Raw genomic sequence first — 24,119 nt, forward strand, 5'->3', positions numbered from 1 at the left:
AATTAATATCTCTGTAAACTAATGTCGTGTGTTGAAGGAAATGGTGAGTAAGAGTTGATGTTATGTCACACACACATGTCTAGGACATGTGAGCACCTATCCTCTCTTACCCCTTGTAATGGTAGAGGTGAAAGACAGCAAGGTAGGGAGGGAGTGAGGGAGGGAAGCAATAAGTAAAGAAGGCAAGAAATAAAGGAGATAGTGAGTGACAGCCATCAGTCCAGTACAGGCCACCCTCCTAGGGTCCTAGCCAACCCATTTTCCTGTTCTTCCCTTTGGCTGGGGCTACAGGTTTTGTCCATGGCTCCCAGACTACCCACCCACCACCATGGCTTCCAGGCTACCCACCCACCACCATGGCTCCCAGGCTACCCACCCACTGCCATGGCTCCCAAGCTACTCACCCACCCACCATGGCTCCCAGGCTACCCACCCATCACCATGGATCTCAGGCTACCCACCCACCACCATGGCTCCCAGGCTACCCACTCACCATCATGGCTCCCAGGCTACCCACCCACCACCATGGCTCCCAGGCTACCCACCCACCACCATGGCTCCCAGGATACCCACCCACCCACCATGGCTCCCAGGCTACCCGCCCATCACCATGGCTCCCAGGCTACCCACCCACCACCATGGCTCCCAGGCTACCCACCCACCACCATGGCTCCCAGGCTACCCACTCACCATCATGGCTCCCAGGCTACCCACCCACCACCATGGCTCCCAGGCTACCCACCCATCACCATGGTTTCCAGGCTACCTACCCACCACCATGGCTCCCAGGCTACCCACTCACCACCATGGCTCCCAGGCTACCCACCCACCGCTGTGGCTCCCAGGCTACCCACCCATCACCATGGCTCCCAGGCTACCTATGCACAGTCCAATACAAAGTAGAAATGGGTAAGGAGAGGAGAAGTTTGAGGTAATCAGTCCCTCAACCTGCAATTGATGTGTTCAGTCCATCACTCTTGTAGGAAATGCAGCATAGGACCAGAGAGGTGGCTTATATACTGCAGTCAGATGAAGTGAAGCAGGAGGAGGCGGGATCACAGTGGGACCTGCCACTAGTGTAAGTAGGTCGTCGTCCAAAGGTTGGGCAAGCGTTTAAGTCTTTGTACCAAGATCCCATGATGTTGCCGTGTCTGACAGATGTGATGAATGGTTTAGAAAACCAGGTTGAGGGACTGATTACCTCAAACTTCTCCTCTCCTTACCCATTTCTACTTTGTATTGGACTGATGAAGCCACTGTGTGGCGAAACGTTTCTTCAATAAAGATTCCCATGTGTTCCATAAGTGTCTCAATTTTTCAACTTGTTGGTTTTCTAAACCATTCATCACATACCTACGCACAACCATGGCTCCCAGGCTACCCACCCACCACCATGGCTCCCTGGTGTTTTTCTATCATGTAAGGTTTCTTCACCACATAATGTAGACCTTTACTTAAAATGTATGCATAAAATAGTTTGTTATTGTATAAACAACAGTTGAGAAAAGGTATATTTACTGAAGTTACACCAGGTTCCATTAAAATATTTATAAGATTCGCCACTAATAAATTCCACACTCCTTTCCATTAAATCTCTGTCTTTTTCCTTCAAAACTGCACTGTCACTCTTCTATTTATGTATTTTTAGTGGTATCTCTCTGTGCTGCAACATGCAGCAGTGGTTGACCATTATACTGACACTCAATCTACCTTGGTACTTTCTCTCCATTTCCTTGATGCCATTGTAAAACCTTTCACCTTGCTCTTCACTCAAAGCTCCCAGATTTTCCAGAAAGTATTCCAAATGAACATCCAGTGTTATACAGTACTTGTGTTTATATTTTATATCTTTTTTTTTTTCAATGAACCGACCGTATTCCACCGAGGCAGGGTGACCTAAAAAGAAAAACTAAAGTTTAAAAAGAAAAAGTGAGGTTTTTCTTTTTAAACTTAGTAATTTATACAGGGGAAGGGGTTACTAGTCCCTTGCTCCTGGCATTTTAGTCGCTTTTTACAATACGCTGGCTTATGGAGGAAGAATTCTTTTCCACTTCCCCATAGAGATAAGAGGAAATAAAGAACAAGAACTATTAAGAAAATAGAAGAAAATTCAGATGCATATGCATATACAGTGGACCCCCGGTTAACGATATTTTTTCACTCCAGAAGTATGTTCAGGTGCCATTACTGACCGAATTTGTTCCCATAAGAAATATTGTGAAGTAGATTAGTCCATTTCAGACCCCCAAACATACACGTACAAACGCACTTACATAAATAGTTACATAATTGGTCGCATTCGGAGGTAATCGTTATGCGGGGGTCCACTGTATATATGTGTGTACATGCATGTGTAGTGTGACCTAAGTGTAGTAGAAGTAGCAAGATATACCTGTTATCCTGCGTGTTTATGAGACAGAAAAACAGACACCAGCATTTCAACCCTCATGTAAAACAGTTACTGGTTTCTGTTTCACACTCACTTGGCAGGACGGTAATACCTCCCTGGGTGGTTGCTGTCTACCAACCTACTACCACAAGACGGTAGTATCTCAATGGGTGGTTGCTGTCTACCAACCTACTACCACAGGATAGTAGTACCTCCCTGGGTAGTTGCTGTCTACCAACCTACTACCACAGGACGGTAGTACCTCCCTGGGTGGTTACTCTCTACCAACCTACTACCTGGTGATTTCTATATATTAGGAAATATCTTTAATTTTTTAATATATTTGCCTACATAATGAAATTTATTTATTTTCTATTTTTCTGCTAACAATTTTCCTGTATTTTTTTCTTTTTTAGGTGTTAACAGAGATTATTAATCCTGGTGAAGTTGGCGCTGTGCTCAGCCATATTGCGGAAGTCTTTGAGTGGCCAGTCTCCTCCACAAACAAGAGGTAAGTTCTTTCTCTCACTGTTGAGTGTTTTTTTTTTTTTTAATGAACTGGCTGTGTCCCACCAAGGCAGGGTAACCTAAAAAGAAAAGCAGAAGTTTTTCTTTTTAAATTTAGTAATTTATACAGGAGAACGGGCTACAAGCCCCTTGCTCCCAGCATTTTAGTTACCTCTTATGACACACATGGCAGTTGAGTGTGTTCTGTAAAAAAGCTAACTGCCTTTTTCTCACCTTATTGGAAATTTTTTTAATAACAGAAAGACTTTTATATGGGATTGTCAAGTGAAATAGGAATGGGCAGGTAAATAATCATTAAATAGGTGATAAAAGTATGCATGACCATAATAATAAACCACTGAAATTGTGTCTCTGTATACAGGCATGTGAAATAAAATTGATTTTAGGAACGTTTTTTAGCCATACTAGCCATTTTTCACTGTGGTAAGGTGATCCAAAAAAAAAAAAAAATATTCTCCATCATTCAGTCAACAGTTGTCTTGCCAGAAGTGTGCAGACATTACAATTCAAATAACCCTCTGAACTATTACATCCCCATCCCTCCTTGACAGTGCAGGCTCTGTACTTTCCACCTCCAGGACTCCACTTCAGTTAACAGACTCCCCTGAATCCCTTCAAAAATGTTACCTTGCTCACACTCCTACAGCACTTCAAGCTGTTTGTCTGCAATGAATAAGACATTTGAAATACTTGGATGCCTTTATTGCTGAAATATTTCAACTGCTCAATATGGTTGTTCAGTCAGATTCAGGAAAATACAGCACCAGAAACAGTGTAAGTAGCTTTGATATGATCATTCTATCACTTTTGGTGGGAGGATGTCAGTCCCTCAGGCTTGAGGGACTGACTACCTCCAACCGAGGGTATTGGACTGGTCGAATGAAAACTACTTATGCTTCTTCCAGTTCTCTGTTCACCTGTTTCACAATGAAAAAAACCCATTGTGCAGGTGAAATGTTTTGGTAATAAAGATATCCAAGTGTTGCAAATGTCTTATTCATCAATGTGTCAATATCATATTTCATCAACATATGCATGATTCTTGTTTCCACCCTGATCTAACATACTCATACAAGCCTGTTGGATGCTCCAGATGCTACAAATATCTCAACACACACCCCATCTTTTTTCCTTCTTTCTTTTTTTTGTAAACCCATCTACCAACATATTCCCTTCCAAATATCTGAATTCATTCACTTACTCCATAAGAGCTGTAGAGGTCAGATTAACAGGAAAATATACTGTTTGAAATGATAATTATCACACAATCTGCAATCTGCAGTGGGTCTGGTTTTGCTTTTACATTTACCTAAATTTATACCTGCATGCACATATGTATATGAAGAGACATAAAATTGCTGTATATAATAGTTTTCAAAAATTTTAATTTAGTTGTAACTAAAAACTTATTCATAGATTTTTATTTTTTTTTAGGAATCAGTCAAGTAGTAAACTAGGATACTTTATCAGCAGTCAGATTCATTACTTACTGCCTGTCCTAGCAGTGCGAGCATCACAAGAATCAAGACCTGGACTTCTGCAGGAGCTGGCAGCATGTCTTGGTCTCCGTCTTCGAGACATTCTTATTGACCACTTCCAGGTTCTGCCATTGCTGATTATTTATACATGCTTTGTCACTGATTTCTCTCATGATATTGATCTACTCATCTCTGTTAGCGCTCCAAATAGGTTGAGGTAGATAAGTATTAGGTTTGTCAGAAAACAGGACAATTATTCCCTGATGTTGGTCTTAGTCATATGATGACCCACAGCTGAAGCTTTTGGTCATCTGACTGAGGTCTTCTGCTGCCTTACATGTCCACCCCTTTAAAAATTAGGGTTATGATTATAAAAAATTATTAAAAGAAAGAGAGGGTAATTTTCTGTGTGTAATTAACCCTTTGAGGGTCGACAGGCCCTCTCCGAAACTCGTTCTCAGGGTCGGCCAAATTTCAAAAAAAAAAAAAATTATTTTTTCTTATGAAAAAATAGAGTATTTTTTTTCTAAACATTATAGGCTAAACAAAAAAATTTTAACGTCAATACTTACCGAGATATGGAGGTGTGAAATTTGCCAAAATTGAACAACATATGGTAACATCGCCAACTGCCGTCACCCGGTATTTTTCTATTTACTTTTTTATGTACTATTTTCAATTTTTTTTCAATTTTTCTTTTTCTGAGTAACTTTTATGGCCTCTGAGGCCAACATGATCAGTATTTTGTAAGTTATTTCTTTTTCAATACTACACAATAAGGGCGTAAACACTGTTGTCATTCTTTTGTTTACAGAAAATATTTACACAAACAAACAATATGAAATGTTGTTTATTACTATTTTTCTATATTTTATATACACATATACAGTCACAGGACATGTTTCTAGAAGTTCTGCAGCCTGTGGAACTCTTTGAAACATGGTGTCATGCACAGTGGAGTTTTGCACTCCTCACACATAAAACGAGTGTCTCTGCGTTGTCGTGGGCGTTTTTTTGTATGTGAACAGACGTAACACCTCTTCTGAGCCTTTTTCTTCAAAGCAGTAGCAGGCAGTTTTACCAGGAAGTGATCACCATGCTTCAGACGAGCAGGTAGTTGTTGATAATTTGGTGGGCGGTCAATTGCAGGTGCATTTCCTTGGTACTTGAATACTATTTGTCTGATGACAGACAAACAGAATTCGCCGTACTGTGGTTTGTTTCTGGTGCTCATCTTATACATATTATAAGCATTGAGCATGGAAATGTCCAGAAGATGGAAAAACAGTTTGATGTACCACTTATAACTCTTGCGAACACAATCAGCAAACCCAATCTGCATGTCACATTTGTCCACTGAACGCATGTTGAAGGTGTAATCAATCACAGCTGCAGGTTTTAGAATGGGTTCATTTCTCTCTCTATGCTGCCTGCCACTGTCTGCCATTTCATTAGGGTGAATTGATGACAACAGTGTGACATCTCGTTTGTCATGCCACCGAAATGCCATGATGTCATTGGCAGCAAACACCTGCACCTCACCTCTGCGAGTGCCAGCATCAAACCTGGGCATATGTTTTCGATTTGCACGCACTGTGCCACACACATCTGTCATGTTCACTCGCAAAAAATCACTGAGTGAGGGGCTTGTGTACCAGTTATCTGTATATAATATATGCCCCTTACCAAGGTATGGTTCTATCATTGTTCGAACCACATCACCTGAGATGCCCAATAACTTCCTGGTATTTTGCAATGTATAACTTCCAGTGTACACAATAATATCCAATACCAGACCACTGTAACAATCACAAAGCACAAACAACTTTATACCAAAGTGTTTCCTCTTGCTTGGTATGTACTGCTTGAAAGAGAGTCTTCCTTTGAACAGAATCAAAGACTCGTCAATTACAAGCTTCCTGAAGGGATAAAAATGAGTACTGAATTTCTGTTTCAGATACACAAACACATTCCTAATCTTATATAACCTGTCAGTTCTGTCAGGCCTGGTTTTATCTGAGAAGTGAAGCATACGTAACATTAGCACAAATCGATTCACTGGCATTATATCACTGAAACCTGGTGTTGCAATCAGGGGGTCTGTTGACCAGTATGATTTCACTTTGTGCTTATACACATGTGGCATAAGCATTATTGTGGCAAAGAAAAGATACATCTCAGCCACAGTTGCCTCCTTCCATTGGTGTAGACGTGATTTTGGTGAAAGTATTGTGTTTGCCATGGTGTACTCGTAGTATGTGTTGCTTTCCATGACAATACTTTTCATCAGTGGTTCGTCAAAGAATAACTCGAAACATTCCAGTTCAGTGGCATTGTTCCCAAGTGCACAAGATGGCCGTATTCCACTTTGGCTGCCATCAAACTGGTGGGGATTTGGAACAAAATTGACAGCTTCCTGCCAATCCCAGGTGCGGTCTGCTGGTGGGTACTGGACAATGACAGGTGGTTGTGGTTGTGGAGGTTATGGTTGTGGAGGTTGTGGTTGTGGAGGCTGGTGTGGTGGGGGAGTGGGGGATGGTGGCCTTTGTTCTAGATCAGCTGAGGCAGCGGCGTGGCTGGCAGCGTGGGTGGCAGCATGGCCCACTGCTGGTGCCTCACCGCCGGCACCACTACCACCACGCACATTTTCCATCCCAATTGCAACAGTATCTTCGTCATTTTCACTGTCTGTTCCTGTTGTACAGCCACGGGATGTACTCCGAGATACACTCCTTCCCCTTGGTATAACATATGGCACACTTCCAGAGCGCATATATCGTCGTATATACTGACGCTTCACTGGGGAATATTGCACTTCACTATCACTACTGGAACTAGTTTGAAGAGCTTGTAGTTCATATTCACTATCACTATCATCACCCATGCTCTCATCTGAGTCTGGGATTTGGGAAAATAGAAGTTTCCTCTTGGGTTCTGGAACAACTGAACGTGAACACGAGGGCCCAGCACCAGAGGTAGAAGGCTGAGGGTCATCTGGGTTTACACCTACCATCTGACTTACGACCTGCTCGACTTACGACCACTCGACTTACGACCGTGTTTTTTATGCCAAATTTCTGGGAAATAAAAACTATTTGTGTTGTACACAGTGTTTATCCTAAACCTTACAGTATAAAATACAGTACTAACAACATAAAAAGTAAAGTAAAACTTTTTTTTTTTTTTTTTCAACAAGTCGGCTGTCTCCCACCGAGGCAGGGTGACCCAAAAAAGAAAGAAAATCCCATAAAGAAAATACTTTCATCATCATTCAACACTTTCACCACACTCACACATTATCACTGTTTTTGCAGAGGTGCTCAGAATACAACAGTTTAGAAGCATACACATATAAAGATACTCAACATATCCCTCCAAACTGCCAATATTCCAAACCCCTCCTTTAAAGTGCAGGCATTGTACTTCCCATTTCCAGGACTCAAGTCTGACTATATGAAAATAACCAGTTTCCCTGAAACCCTTCACTAAATATTACCCTGCTCACACTCCAACAGATCGTCAGGTCCCAAGTACCATTAGTCTCCATTCACTCCTATCTAACACGCTCACGCACGCTTGCTGGAAGTCCAAGCCCCTTGCCCACAAAACCTCCTTTATCCCCTGTTTCCAACCCTTTCGAGGACGACCCCTACCCCGCCTTCCTTCCCCTGTAGATTTTTATGCTTTCCATGTCATTCTACTTTGATCCATTCTCTCTAAATGACCAAACCACCTCAACAACCCCTCTTCTGCCCTCTAACTAATACTTTTATTAACTCCACACCTTCTCCTAATTTCCACACTCCGAATTTTCTGCATAATATTTACACCACACATTGCCCTTAAACAGGACATCTCCACTGCCTCCAACCGTCTCCTCGCTGCTGTATTTACCACCCAAGCTTCACACCCATATAAGAGTGTTGGTACTACTATACTTTCATACATTCCCTTCTTTGCCTCCATAGATAACGTTTTTGACTCCACATATACCTCAACGCACCACTCACCTTTTTTCCCTCATCAATTCTATGATTAACCTCATCCTTCATAAATCCATCTGCCGACACGTCAACTCCCAAGTATCTGAAAACATTCACTTCTTCCATACTCCTCCTCCCCAATTTGATATCCAATTTTTCTTTATCTAAATCATTTGATACCCTCATCACCTTACTCTTTTCTATGTTCACTTTCAACTTTCTACCTTTACACACATTCCCAAACTCATCCACTAACCTTTGCAATTTTTCTTTAGACTCTCCCATAAGCACAGTATCATCAGCAAAAAGTAACTGTGTCAATTCCCATTTTGAATTTGATTCCCCAAAAATTAATCCCACCCCTCTCCCGAACACCCTAGCATTTACTTCCTTTACAACCCCATCTATAAATATATTAAACAACCATGGTGACATTACACATCCCTGTCTAAGACCTACTTTTACCGGGAAGTAGTCTCCCTCTCTTCTACACACCCTAACCTGAGCCTCACTAACCTCATAAAAACTTTACAGCATTTAACCCTTTGACTGTCGCGGCCGTATATATACGTTTGTGATGTACCGTGTTTGACGTATATATACTCATAAATTCTAGCGGCTTCAAATCAGGCAGGAGAAAGCTAGTAGGCCCACATGTGAGAGAATGGGTCTGTGTGGTCAGTGTGCACCACATAAAAAAAATCCTGGAGCACGCAGTGCATAATGAGAAAAAAAAAACTCCGACCGTTTTTTTTAATTAAAATGCCGACTTTGTGGTCTATTTTCGTATAGTATTTGTGGTTGTATTCTCGTTTTCATGGTCTCATTTGATAGAATGGAAACTATATTATAGAAATGGAGGTGATTTTGATTAATTTTACTATAAAAAGAACCTGGAAATGGAGCACAAAGTACAGGAAATGTTTGATTTTTGCCGATGTTCAAAAGTAAACAAATGATGTCATTGTCCAATAAATGTCCAAATAGCCATTCTAATACGCAGTCATGAATGGGTTGATGTAATTTTTACAATTGTTACAGTATTGCAGTAGTCTGCATAACAGTAAATCTTCTATTTTTTATTTGAATAAAATTTCAAAATAAAAAGCAAGAGTAATATCACAGGGACCTGGAGACATGACTGATGAACAAAGAAAATCTTATTTTAGAGCCAGGAATGTCTGCATTGTTCATTCTGGACCTTATTTTGAAATTGTCGTATTTTTTAATTTTCGTGAAATTGGCCAAATTGCAAATTTCTGACCATGTTATTGGGTAGTTGAAATCGGTAAATGGGCAGTTTCTTGTGCTCAATCGATAGAAAAAATAGAGTTCTGAAGAAATAGTTATGTGTTTGGTTGACTGGAATAATGGAATTAGCCGAAAATAGGGCTCAAAGTGGGCGAAATTGCCGATTTTTAAATATCGCCGAAGTCGCTAACTTCGCGAGAGCGTAATTCCGTCAGTTTTCCATCAAATTTCGTTTTTTTGGTGTCTTTACAATCGGGAAAAGATTCTCTATCATTTCATAAGAAAAAATAATTTTTTTTTTTTCGAATATTTTGCGACACCAGGAGCAACTTCAGGATTGGGCCCTTCGACAGTCAAAGGGTTAATAACTTACCACCTATTCTATATACTTGCAACATCTTCCACATTGCTCCTCTATCCACTCTATTATATGCCTTTTCTAAATCCATAAATACAATAAAAACTTCCCTACCTTTATCTAAATACTGTTCACATACAGTGGACCCCCGCTTAACGATCACCTCCAAATGCAACCAATTATGTAAGTGTATTTATGTAAGTGCGTTTGTACGTGTATGTTTCGGGGTCTGAAATGGACTAATCTACTTCACAATATTCCTTATGGGGAAAAATTCGGTCAGTACTGGCACCTGAACATACTACTGGAATGAAAAAAGTTCGTTAACCGGGGGTCCACTGTATATGCTTCAATGTAAACACTTGATCTACACATCCCCTATCCACACTGAAACCTCCTTGCTCATCCGCAATCCTACATTCTGTCTTACCTCTAATTCTTTCAGTTATAACCCTACTGTACACTTTTCCTGGTATACTCAGTAAACTTATTCCTCTATAATTTTTAAAGTCTCTTTTGTCCCCTTTCCCTTTATATAAAGGGACTATACATGCTCTCTGCCAATCCCTAGGTACCTTCCCCTTTCATACATTTATTAAACAAAAGTACCAACCACTCCAACACTATATCCCCCCCTGCTTTTAACATTTCTGTCATGATCCCATCAGTTCCAGCTGCTTTACCCCCTTTCATTCTACGTAATGCCTCACGTACCTCCCCCACACTTACATTCTGCTCTTCTTCGCTCCTAAAAGATGGTATACCTCCCTGACCAGTGCATGAAATTACTGCCTCTCTTTCTTCCTTAACATTTAAAAGTTCCTCAAAATATTCTCACCATCTACCTAATACCTCCCTCTCCCCATCTACTAACTCCCCTACTCTGTTTTTAACTGACAAATCCATACTTTCCCTAGGCTTTCTTAACTTGTTTAACTCAGTCCAAATTTTTTTCTTATTTTCATTAAAATTTCTTGACAGTGCCTCTCCCACTCTATCATCTGCTCTCCTTTTGCACTCTCTCACCACTCTCTTTACCTTTCTTTTACTCTCCATATACTCTGCTCTTCTTATAACACTTCTGCTTTGTAAAAACCTCTCATAAGCTACCTTTTTCTCTTTTATCACACCCTTTACTGCATCATTCCACCAATCACTCCTCTTTCCTCCTGCCCCCACCCTCCTATAACCACAAACTTCTGCCCCACATTCTAATACTGCATTTTTAAAACTATTCCAACCCTCTTAAATACCCCCCCACTACTCATCTTTGCACTAGCCCACCTTTCTGTCAATAGTCGCTTATATCTCACCCGAACTTCCTCCTCCCTTAGTTTATACACTTTCACCTTCCTCTTACTTGTTGCCACCTTCCTCTTTTCCCAACTACCTCTTACTCTAACTGTAGCTACAACTAAATAATGATCCGATATATCAGTTGCCCCTCTATAAACATGTACATCCTGGAGCCTACCCATCAACCTTTTATCCACCAATACATAATCTAAAAAACTACTTTCATTACATGCTACATCATACCTTGTATATTTATTTATCCTCTTTTTCATAAAATATGTATTACTTATTACCAAATCTCTTTCTACACATAGCTCAATTAAGGCTCCCCATTTACATTTACCCCTGGCACCCCAAATTTACCTACTACTCCCTCTATAACATTTTTACCCACTTTAGCATTGAAATCCCCAACCACCATTACTCTCACACTTGATTCAAAACTCCCCCATGCATTCACTCAACATTTCCCAAAATCTCTCTCTCTCCTCTACACTTCTCTCTTCTCCAGGTGCATGCACAGTTATTATAACCCACTTTTCACATCCAATCTTTATTTTACTCCACATAATCATTGAATTAATACATTTATAGTCCCTCTTTTCGTGCCACAGCTTATCCTTCAACATTATTGCTACTCCTTCTTTAGCTCTAACTCTATTTGAAACCCCTGACCTAATCCCATTTATTCCTCTCCATTGAAACTCTCCCATCCCTTCAGCTTTGTTTCACTTAAAGCCAGGACATCCAGCTTCTTCTCATTCATAACATCCACAATCATCTCTTTCTTATCATTTGCACAACATCCACGCACATTCAGACTTCCCACTTTGACAATTTTCTTCTTCTTATTCATGAAATATTCATGAAATACCAAAATAAAACAATAAAATAAAGTCATTACAAAAATGTTTTGTTGATATTCAGTAGCAAAGTTCGACTTACGACCATTTCGACTTACGACCAGTTTCTTGGAACCGAACTTGGTCGTAAGTCGGATGGTAGGTGTATACATTGCAATTGACTCAAAAAAAGTAGTAGTATAACAGGTCTATCCTTTATGTACATACCTCAGATGCCTAGTTATGGAATGCTACATCATTGCTACTCCTTAGTTGGGCAGCACATTAAAAGTTGGTTAAGTATCACACATTAATACTAAACTTGATTAGTATTCATGGGGAAGAGTTTACCTTAATTCTCAGCTGTATTATATGCATGGAGAAGAGCTTACATTAATATTCGGATAGAGTATTATACATGGGGGAAGAGTTTTTCTTCCATTTCAGTCTTTTTCATACTGATATAGTTCTTCTTTCAACAAACAGGCAGTATTCCACCAAAGATTGATATTGTTATTATGCTCTTGCAGTCATGAGAGAATTAGTTGTATAATTGAATTATTAAATCATTAAATGCCTTTTTGTACAGCCTCTCCTCAGTGATGTACTCGTTTACCAACAACTCAGACTTACGATGGGCTGTCTGACCAGTATGCATACCTAAATAATGTAGTATATTGGAGCTAATTTCCTCTATTCTGTTTATTACAATATACAGTACACTACTGTATAAACATCTAAAAATATACTAAAAATGTTATAAATGGTGCAAGGGTGACATTAAAGCAATATCAAAGATGGTTGACATGAACCCACTACCATTATATTATGCTCCTCGTTTAGCGATGATTTCGTTTATCTATGAGGTATTAGGAACGGAACTCTGTCATTAAGTGAGGAGAGCCTGTATTTAATGGTTTAATTTAATACATTTAGCTAAAGTAGCCATGTATACATAGATTACTGCCAATATGGGTGTGTAAAACTGTTTTAACTATAAAGAATAAAAAAGTCACAATACTGTGCCTGGAAAAATTCACCAAAGACCTACATTTAGGGTGCGTCCTTGACCAGTGTATCACCCCAGTTGTGATCTGTTAATGGGCCAGCACAGACGACCCAAATGTCATCATAAGTTTCCTCTCTTATATGCGAGTTTTTGATGAATTTAACTTTATTTTGGTCTCCAAGTTAAATTCATTGTGTGTTATTATTTTATGCCTCAGAAAATAAAAGAGGTCCTAAAATATGATTATAGTGTATGTGTATGTGAGCTTTTAAGGCATTTAGTTTGTAAATTATTTAAGCAAACTTACTCCTTATTTTTAAATCTTAACTTGGTTATACATTCTTACTAATGGTAGATGTGATTGATTCAGATGTTTTTCTCTTTACTTCTTCCTCTCAGACTTGATATAATTTTCACATATTTGTAAAATGTGTTTCTTTACTTTTTAACCATTTCATTGTCTCCTGCATAGATCAACATAATTGATGCCAGTGTCACTCATGTAGGTTTTAAGTACAGCACTTTAAATTATGCTGTGAGTGGTGAATTTTGGCCTAGACATGAGAGAATAGGTCTGGGCAGTGAGTGTGCACAGCATAAAATAGTGAAAGGGTTAATTTAAAATTTTGTATTGGATAACAGAATGATTTTTAATTATTTATTAAAAGTGAATTTGTAAGAACATTGCTCTTTTGCATTAGCTTTTGGCAGATTGAGCCCATTATCAATTCATACATTTGTGAAGGTTCATATCACTTTGATAGTAGAAAAACAAACATTACAATAATCAGCTGTTTCAAACTGTTGCAAAAGTAATTGAATTCAGGAAATTTCATTAATTTCATTTTTTTTTACAGCATATTTTAGCATACTTGGTATTTCATCATTCAGAAGAAGAAGAAATATCGGCATTAAACTTCATTGCTGTTACAACAGATATTCACATTAATAACATCAGACGATGTTCTGTACAGGTTTGTCATAATCAGTTTAAGTATGTTTTCCAAGTAATTATTTAAAATTCTGGTAAATGATATGGCCAGACACTTTAAAATTACTTCAAGTCTGATAGCTCATAAAAGACATACATAATTTTTTTTTTTTTTTTTTTTTTTTTTTTTTTTTTTTTTTTTTTTTTTTTTTTTTTTTTTTTTTTTTTTTTTTTTTTTGATGAACCATCCATATCCCTCCGAGGCAGGGTGATCCAAAAAGAAAAACACAAAGTTTTCTTTTTAAATTTAGTAATGTATACAGAAGGGGCTTATAAGCCCCTTGGTCCCGGCATTTTGGCCACCTCTTAAAATATGCATCGCTTAAAGAAGAAGAATTCTTTTTCCACTTCCCCATGGAGAATGAAGTTAATTTTTTTAACACATCGGCCATTTCCCACCGAGGCAAGGTGACCCAAAAAGCAAAACAAAAAAAAAAAAAGCTTTCAGTGTCATTCAACATTTTCACCATCATTCATTCATAATCATTGTCTTTGCAGAGGCACTCAGATATGACAGTCACTCCAAACAGCCGATATCTCAAACCTTAAAACCCTAAAAAATATAATAATGTAACTATAAACTACTCTCAGAAGGGTATGGATTTGAACCCATGGCATGAGTTGTAAATGTTGCAGTGAGGAGGAGGCTGGAAGCAGTGATATTGTGTCTAAGGGCATTGTGTAGTGTAAATATTATGCAGAGAATTCATAGTGTGGAAATTAGGAGGAGGTGTGGAGTTACTAAAAGTATTAGTCAGAGGCCTGAAGAGGGGTTGTTGAGGTGATTTGGTCATTTAGAGAGAATGGAACAAAGTAGAAGGACTTGGAGACCGTATAAATCTGTAGGGGAAGGCGGGGTAGAGGACGTCCTAAGAAAGGTTGGAGGGAGGGAGGTAAAGGAGGTTTTGTGGGAAAGGGGCTTGGATTTCCAGCAAGCGTGTGTGAGCGTGTTAGATAGGAGTGAATGGAGACAAATGGTTTTTAGGACCTGACAAGCTGTTGGAGTGTGAGCAGGGTAATGTTTTGTGAAGGGATTCAGGGAACATAGGTAGTAGGTTGGTAGACAGCAACTGCCCAGGGAGGTACTACCGTCCTGCCAAGTGAGTGTAAAACGAAAGCCTGTAATTGTTTTACATGATGGTAGGATTGCTGGTGTCCTTTTTTCTGTCTCATGAACATGCAAGATTTCAGTTATGTCTTGCTACTTCTGCTTACACTTAGGTCACACTACACATACATGTACAAGCACATATATACACACCCCTCTGGGTTTTCCTCTATTTTCTTTCTAGTTCTTATTCTTGTTTATTTCCTCTTATCTCCATGGGGAAGTGGAACAGAATTCTTCCTCCGTAAGCCATGTCTAGTGGACAAGACTTGGTCTTTTATAGCAAGAATGTGGGAGACTGGAGGGCACCACTCATGGCCCAGTGAGTAGGTTGTATAAGTTTTATCGAGGGTCCTTCTCAAATTATGTATCTTAATTAATTTGTTTAGATTTACTGCTCATATTTCCGAGGTTTTTAGAAAACTATAAAATTTTTAAAGTCACTTTTTCAATCTGCTTTACACAATATTGCAGTGTGTTGTTGCGTTATAAGAGGGTTTACTGTAGTGCTTTGTTATACATAGTACAGTTTTTTTACTTATTTACTTCTATGGTCCTTAGTACATTTCATTTTTTTTATTTTAAACAGAATCAAGTCAATGAACTAGTTCTTGGACTTCATGACCACCGAGGTTCTGTCCTAAGAGAATTTTCTCAAATGAGGATGCTCGAGTTGAATGCTGATCAGCAGCCCAGTGGTAACAAAGCAAGTGAATCAGATAATGGCAGCAGCAGCTCTCTTGGATTAGATGCTATTGCTGAGTTCCTGGCACCACGTCTTCTGGGAATATTAGGATTCCTTGATAGTAAACTTGTATCTTCATCTACTATGTACAAGTAATTTGAAAGGATGATTTTATTTTAAAATTAACATAGCCTACTGTGATATGTCCATGTTTCAAAATAGGTATTTTTTTTTGTGCATTTAATGTTTAACACCTTACTAGCTTATTAGTGCATTATGTTGGTGTCTTTAAGTAGCATTCTGCCAGTGTTCAGAACTTGTAGCCATTTTTTAACGTCCTTGTACAAGAGTTGAAAAATAGCCATGGGTTTAAACAATTAAGGATGAGAAAGGTCAGGAATGAGAATGATCAGGCATGAGAATAAACAGGAATGAAAATGACCAAGGGTGAGACAAGTTCAAGAATGAGGATGATCAGGGATGAAATTAGTTAGAAATGAGAACAACCAGGGATGAGAGTGACCAGGGTGACTTGGCCACCTGATCAGGTGGCCAAGTTCCAGACTACATCTCTTTGGGGTATTAACCCCCAGAAACATCCTTCAGGGATGAGAGATAAAGATGAGCAGGGAGTGACCAGGTATGAAAATAATCAGGAATGAGAAAAATCAGGAATGAGAATAAGAGGATGAGAATGATTAGGAAGGTGAATGATCAGGGATGACTATGATTAGGAAGGAGAATGATCAGAGGCGAGTATGACCAAGCATGAGAATGAACAGACAAACATGACCAGGGATGAGAATGATCAAATGTGAATATGACCAGGGGTGAGAATAATCCAAGGTGAATATTACCAGTGGTGAGAATGAATTCTTGTAGATGCCTCCCACTCTCTTTCAACATTTAAGACTCTTTTTTCAACATTCTCACAAGTCTAGCAGTTACTTATTGAGAAACAGCAATGTCTGAAAAAAACGAATGTTTCCTCAGCAAGCATTTACAAGCAGAATGTATAAGGCAAGAAACAGAAAGAGACAGCATTGCACAGATTAATTAAGGACAGTGTCAAGGTCTTTATCTTGACACTGACCTTTCAGTGAATTCTGAGTATCAGCTGGGTGTCACTGACTACATATTGTTGCCAAGGAAAGTAGTCGTCATCAGTGGAAGAAAAGGGCATGGGCTAAAAACAGTGCCACATGCTAATTTATTTTTTTTTATTATTATCACACTGGCCGATTCCCACCAAGGCAGGGTGGCCCGAAAAAGAAAAACTTTCACCATCACTCACTCCATCATTGTCTTGCCAGAAGGGTGCTTTACACTACAGTTTTTAAACTGCAACATTAACACCCCTCCTTCAGAGTGCAGGCACTGTACTTCCCATCTCCAGGACTCAAGTCTGGCCTGCCGGTTTACCTGAACCCCTTCATAAATGTTACTTTGCTCACACTCCAACAGCACGTCGAGTATTAAAAACCATTCGTCTCCATTCACTCCTATCAAACACGCTCACGCACGCCTGCTGGAAGTGCAAGCCCCTCACACACAAAACCTCCTTTACCCCCTCCCTCCAACCTTTCCTAGGCCGACCCCTACCCCGCCTTCCTTCCACTACAGACTGATACACTCTTGAAGCCATTCTGTTTCACTCCATTATCTCTACATGTCCGAACCACCTCAACAACCCTTCCTCAGCCCTCTGGACATCAGTTTTGGTAATCCCGCACCTCCTCCTAACTTCCAAACTACGAATTCTCTGCATTATATTCACACCACACATTGCCCTCAGACATGACATCTCCACTGCCTCCAGCCTTCTCCTCGCTGCAACATTCATCACCCATATAAGAGCGTTGGTAAAACTATACTCTCATACATTCCCCTCTTTGCCTCCAAGGACAAAGTTCTTTGTCTCCACAGACTCCTAAGTGCACCACTCACCCTTTTCCCCTCATCAATTCTATGATTCACCTCATCCTTCATAGACCCATCCGCTGACACGTCCACTCCCAAATATCTGAATACATTCACCTCCTCCATACTCTCTCCCTCCAATCTGATATCCAATCTTTCATCACCTAATATTTTTGTTATCCTCATAACCTTACTCTTTCCTGTATTCACTTTTAATTTTCTTCTTTTGCACACCCTACCAAATTCATCCACCAATCTCTGCAACTTCTCTTCAGAATCTCCCAAGAGCACAGTGTCATCAGCAAAGTGCAACTGTGACAACTCCCACTTTATGTGTGATTCTTTATCTTTTAACTCCACGCCTCTTGTCAAGACCCTCGCATTTACTTCTCTTACAACCCCATCTATAAATATATTAAACAACCATGGTGACATCACACATCCTTGTCTAAGGCCTACTTTTACTGGGAAATAATTTCCCTCTTTCCTGCATACTCTAACTTGAGCCTCACTATCCTCGTAAAAACTCTTCACTGCTTTCAGTAACCTACCTCCTACACCATACACCTGCAACATCTGCCACATTGCCCCCCTATCCACCCTGTCATACGCCTTTTCCAAGTCCATAAATGCCACAAAGACCTCTTTAGCCTTATCTAAATACTGTTCACTTATATGTTTCACTGTAAACACCTGGTCCACACACCCCCTACCTTTCCTAAAGCCTCCTTGTTCATCTGCTATCCTATTCTCCATCTTACTCTTAATTCTTTCAATAATAACTCTACCATACACTTTACCAGGTATACTCAACAGACTTATTACCCTGTAATTTTTGCACTCTCTTTTGTCCCCTTTGCCTTATACAAAGGAACTATGCATGCTCTCTGCCAATCCCTAGGTACCTTACCCTCTTCCATACATTTATTAAATAATTGCACCAACCACTCCAAAACTATATCCCCACCTGCTTTTAACATTTCTATCTTTATCCCATCAATCCCGGCTGCCTTACCCCCTTTCATTTAACCTACTGCCTCACGAACTTCCCCCACGCTCACAACTGGCTCTTCCTCACTCCTACAAGATGTTATTCCTCCTTGCCCAATACACGAAATCACAGCTTCCCTATCTTCATCAACATTTAACAATTCCTCAAAATATTCCCTCCATCTTCCCAATACCTCTAACTCTCCATTTAATAACTCTCCTCTCCTATTTTTAACTGACAAATCCATTTGTTCTCTAGGCTTCCTTAACTTGTTAATCTCACTCCAAAACTTTTTCTTATTTTCAACAAAATTTGTTGATAACATCTCACCCACTCTCTCATTTGCTCTCTTTTTACATTGCTTCACCACTCTCTTAACCTCTCTCTTTTTTCTCCATATACTCTTCCCTCCTTGCATCACTTCTACTTTGTAAAAACTTCTCATATGCTAACTTTTTCTCCCTTACTACTCTCTTTACATCGTCATTCCACCAATCACTCCTCTTCCCTCCCGCACCCACTTTCCTGTAACCACAAACTTCTGCTGAACACTCTAACACTACATTTTTAAACCTACCCCATACCTCTTCGACCCCATTGCCTATGCTCTCATTAGCCCATCTATCCTCCAATAGCTGTTTATATCTTTCCCTAACTGCCTCCTCTTTTAGTTTATAAACCTTCACCTCTCTCTTCCCTGATGCTTCTATTCTCCTTGTATCCCATCTACCTTTTACTCTCAGTGTAGCTACAACTAGAAAGTGATCTGATATATCTGTGGCCCCTCTATAAACATGTACATCCTGAAGTCTACTCAACAGTCTTTTATCTACCAATACATAATCCAACAAACTACTGTCATTTTGCTCTACATCATATCTTGTATACTTATTTATCCTCTTTTTATTAAAATATGTATTACCTATAACTAAACCCCTTTCTATACAAAGTTCAATCAAAGGGCTCCCATTATCATTTACACCTGGCACCCCAAACTTACCTACCACACCCTCTCTAAAAGTTTCTCCTACTTTAGCATTCAGGTCCCCTACCACAATTACTCTCTCACTTGGTTCAAAGGCTCCTATACATTCACTTAACATCTCCCAAAATCTCTCTCTCTCCTCTGCATTCCTCTCTTCTCCAGGTGCATACACGCTTATTATGACCCACTTCTCGCATCCAACTTTTACTTTAATCCACATAATTCTTGCATTTACACATTCATATTCTCTTTTCTCCTTCCATAACTGATCATTCAACATTACTGCTACCCCTTCTTTTGCTCTAACTCTCTCAGATACTCCAGATTTAATCCCATTTATTTCCCCCCACCGAAACTCCCCTACCCCCTTCAGCTTTGTTTCGCTTAGGGCCAGGACATCCAACTTCTTTTCATTCATAACATCAGCAATCATCTGTTTCTTGTCATCCACACTACATCCAAGCACATTCAAGCATCCCAGTTTTATAAAGTTTTTCTTCTCTTTTTAGTAAATGTCTACAGGAGAAGGGGTTACTAGCCTATTGCTCCCGGCATTTTAGTCGCCTCATACGACACGCATGGCTTACGGAGGAAAAATTCTTTTCCACTTCCCCATGGACAATAGAAGAAATAAAGAAGAACAAGAGCTATGTAGAAAAAGGAGAAAAACCTAGATGTATGTATATATATATGCATGTGCGTGTCTGTGAAGTGTGACAAAAGTGTAAGTAGGGGTAACAAGATATCCCTGTTATCTAGCGTGTTTATGAGACAGAAAAAGAAACCAGCAATCCTACCATCATGCAAAACAGTTACAGGTTTCTGTTTCACAGTCATCTGGCAGGATGGTAGTACTTCCCTGGGTGGTTGCTGTCTACCAACCTACTACCTAATTTATGATAATAATAATTATAATTGCCCTAGGTAGTAGGGTGATAGACCGCAACTGCCCAGGAAGGTACTACCATCCTGCCAAGTGAGTGTAAAACGGAAGCATGTAATTGTTTTACATGATGGTAGGATTGCTGGTGTCTTTTTTCTGTCTCATAAGCATGCAAGATTTCAGGTGCATCTTGCTACTTCTACTTACACTTAGGTCACACTACACTTGCATGTACAAGCATATATATACACACCCATCTGGGTTTTCTTCTATTTACTTATTAGTTCTTGTTCTTGTTTATTTCCTCTTATCTCCATGGAGAAGTGGAACAGAATTCTTCCTCCGTAAGCCATGCGTGTCGTAAGAGGCAACTAAAATACTGGGAGCAAGGGGTTAGTAACCCCTTCTCCTGTACATATTACTAAATGTAAAAGGAGAAACTTTCGTTTTTCCTTTTGGGCCACCCCGCCTCGGTGGGATACGGCCAGTGTGTTGAAAGCAAGAAAGAATAATAACTGCCCTAGGTAGTAGGTTGGTAGACAGCAACCACCCAGGGAGGTACTACTGCCCTGTCAAGTGAGTGTAAAACGGAAGCCTGTAATTGTTCTACATGATGGTAGGATTGCTGGTGTCTTGTTTCTGTCTCATAACCATGCAAGATTTCAGGTACATCTTGTTACTTTTACTTACACTTAGGTCTCACTACACATGCATGAACAAGTATATATATACACACTTCTCTGGGTTTTCTTCTATTTTCTCACTAGTTCTTGTTCTTCTTTATTTCCTCTTATCTCCATGGGGAAGTGAAACTGAATTCTTCATCCATAAGCCATGTGTGTCGTAAGAAGTGACTAACATGCCAGAAGCAAGGGACTAGTAACCCCTTCTCCTGTATACATTACTAAAGTTAAAAAGAGAAACTTTTGTATTTTGGGAGAGCCACCCTGCCTCGGTGGGATATGGCCAGTTTGTTGAAAGATTAAGAATAATAATAATTGATACGGCCGGTGTGTTGAAAGAAAGAATAATTGCATTAATATTATTAATAATAATTTATTTTCTTAGTAGGTACATTAACTTTTAAATTGCTGATCACATAAATAATGAAATAAATAATGAAAATAAGAAAAAATTTTGGAGTGACTTAAACAAGTTAAGGAAACCTAGAGAACGAATGGATTTGTCAGTTAAAAACAGAGTAGGGGAGTTAGTAGATGGGGAGATGGAGGTTTTGGGTAGATGACGGGAAGATTTTGAGGAACTTTTAAATGTCGACGAAGAAAGGGAAGCGGTAATTTCATGCACTGGCCAGGGAGGTATACCATCTTTTAGGAGTGAAGAAGAACAGGATGTGAGTGTGGGGGAGGTGCATGAGGCATTACGTAGAATGAAAGGGGGTAAAGCAGCTGGAACTGATAGAATCATGACAGAAATGTTAAAAGCAGGGGAGGATATAGTGTTGGAGTGGTTGATATTTTTTGGGTAGGGGATGTGTAGATCAAGTGTTTACATTGAAGCATATATGTGAACAGTATTTAGATAAAGGTAGGGAAGTTTTTATTGCATTTATGGATTTAGAAAAGGCATATGATAGAGTGGATAGAGGAGCAATGTGGCAGATGTTGCAAGTATATGGAATAGGTGGTAAGTTACTAAATGCTGTAAAGAGCTTTTATGAGGATAGTGAGGCTAAGGTTAGGGTATGTAGAAGAGAGGGAGAATACTTCCCGGTAAAAGTAGGTCTTAGACAGGGATGTGTAATGTCACCATGGTTGTTTAATATATTCATAGATGGGGTTGTAAAAGAAGTAAATGCTAGGGTGTTCGGGAGAGGGGTGGGATTAAATTATGGGGAATCAAATTCAAAATGGGAACTGACACAGTTACTTTTTGCTGATGATACTGTGCTTATGGGAGATTCTAAAGATAAATTGCAAAGGTTAGTGGATGAGTTTGAGAATGTGTGTAAAGGTAGAAAGTTGAAAGTGAACATAGAAAAAGAGTAAGGTGATGAGAGTATCAAATGATTTAGATAAAGAAAAATTGGATATCAAATTGGGGAGGAGGAGTATGGAAGAAGTGAATATTTTCAGATACTTGGGAGTTGACGTGTCAGCGGATGGGTTTATGAAGGATGAGGTTAATCATAGAATTGATGAGGGAAAAAAGGCGAGTGGTGCGTTGAGGTATATGTGGAGTCAAAAAACGTTATCTATGGAGGCAAAGAAGGGAATGTATGAAAGTATAGTAGTACCAACACTCTTATATGGGTGTGAAGCTTGGGTGGTAAATGCAGCAGCGAGGAGACGGTTGGAGGCAGTGGAGATGTCCTGTCTAAGGGCAATGTGTGGTGTAAATATTATGCAGAAAATTCGGAGTGTGGAAATTAGGAGAAGGTGTGGAGTTAATAAAAGCATTAATCAGAGGGCAGAAGAGGGGTTGTTGAGGTGGTTTGGTCATTTAGAGAGAATGGATCAAAGTAGAATGACATGGAAAGCATATAAATCTATAGGGGAAGGAAGGAGGGGTAGGGGTCGTCCTCGAAAGGGTTGGAAAGAGGGGGTAAAGGAGGTTTTGTGAGCAAGGGGCTTGGACTTCCAGCAAGCGTGCATGAGCGTGTTAGATAGGAGTGAATGGAGACGAATGATACTTGGGACCTGACGATCTGTTGGAGTGTGAGCAGGGTAATATTTAGTGAAGGGATTCAGGGAAACCGGTTATTTTCATTTAGTCGGACTTGAGTCCTGGAAATGGGAAGTACAATGCCTGCACTTTAAAGGAGGGGTTTGGGATATTGGCAGTTTGGAGGGATATGTTGTGTGTCTTTATACGTATATGCTTCTAAACTGTTGTATTCTGAGCACCTCTGCAAAAACAGTGATAATGTGTGAGTGTGGTGAAAGTGTTGAATGATGATGAAAGTATTTTCTTTTTGGGGATTTTCTTTCTTTTTTTGGGTCACCCTGCCTCGGTGGGAGACGGCCGACTTGTTGAAAAAAAAAAAAAAATGTATGAAAGAGGGGAAGGTACCTAGGGATTGGCAGAGAACATGTATAGTCCCTTTATATAAAGGGAAGGGGGACAAAAGAGATTGTAAAAGTTATAGAGGAATAAGTTTACTGAGTATACCAGGAAAAGTGTATGGTAGGGTTACAATTGAAAAAATTAGAGGTAAGATAGAATGTAGGATTGCAGATGAGCAAGGAGGTTCCAGAGTGGGTAGGGGATGTGTAGATTAAGTGTTTACATTGAAGCATATATGTGAACAGTATTTAGATATAGGTACGGAAGTTTTTATTGCATTTATGGATTTAGAAAAGGCATATGATAGAGTGGATAGGGGAGCAATGTGGCAGATGTTGCAAGTATATGGAATAGGTGGTAAGTTACTAAATGCTGTAAAGAGTTTTTATGAGGAT

At 39.6% G+C, this 24,119-nt stretch overlaps 1 protein-coding gene across 3 annotated transcripts in view; it reads left to right on the forward strand.

The window, feature by feature from the left end:
- mei-41 (meiotic 41) overlaps positions 1 to 24,119 on the forward strand; it is a 183,829-nt gene that overhangs the window by 52,879 nt on the left and 106,831 nt on the right. For all 3 annotated transcript variants that reach the window (XM_070097851.1, XM_070097852.1, XM_070097853.1), the window contains exons 18-21: positions 2,806 to 2,900; positions 4,352 to 4,517; positions 13,992 to 14,108; positions 15,823 to 16,070. In XM_070097851.1, the coding sequence (XP_069953952.1) occupies positions 2,806 to 2,900; positions 4,352 to 4,517; positions 13,992 to 14,108; positions 15,823 to 16,070 (626 nt within the window). The remainder of the gene's footprint in view (positions 1 to 2,805; positions 2,901 to 4,351; positions 4,518 to 13,991; positions 14,109 to 15,822; positions 16,071 to 24,119) is intronic.

This window comes from Cherax quadricarinatus, chromosome 60 (genome assembly GCF_038502225.1).
Source record: "Cherax quadricarinatus isolate ZL_2023a chromosome 60, ASM3850222v1, whole genome shotgun sequence".
Lineage (NCBI taxonomy): Eukaryota > Metazoa > Arthropoda > Malacostraca > Decapoda > Parastacidae > Cherax > Cherax quadricarinatus.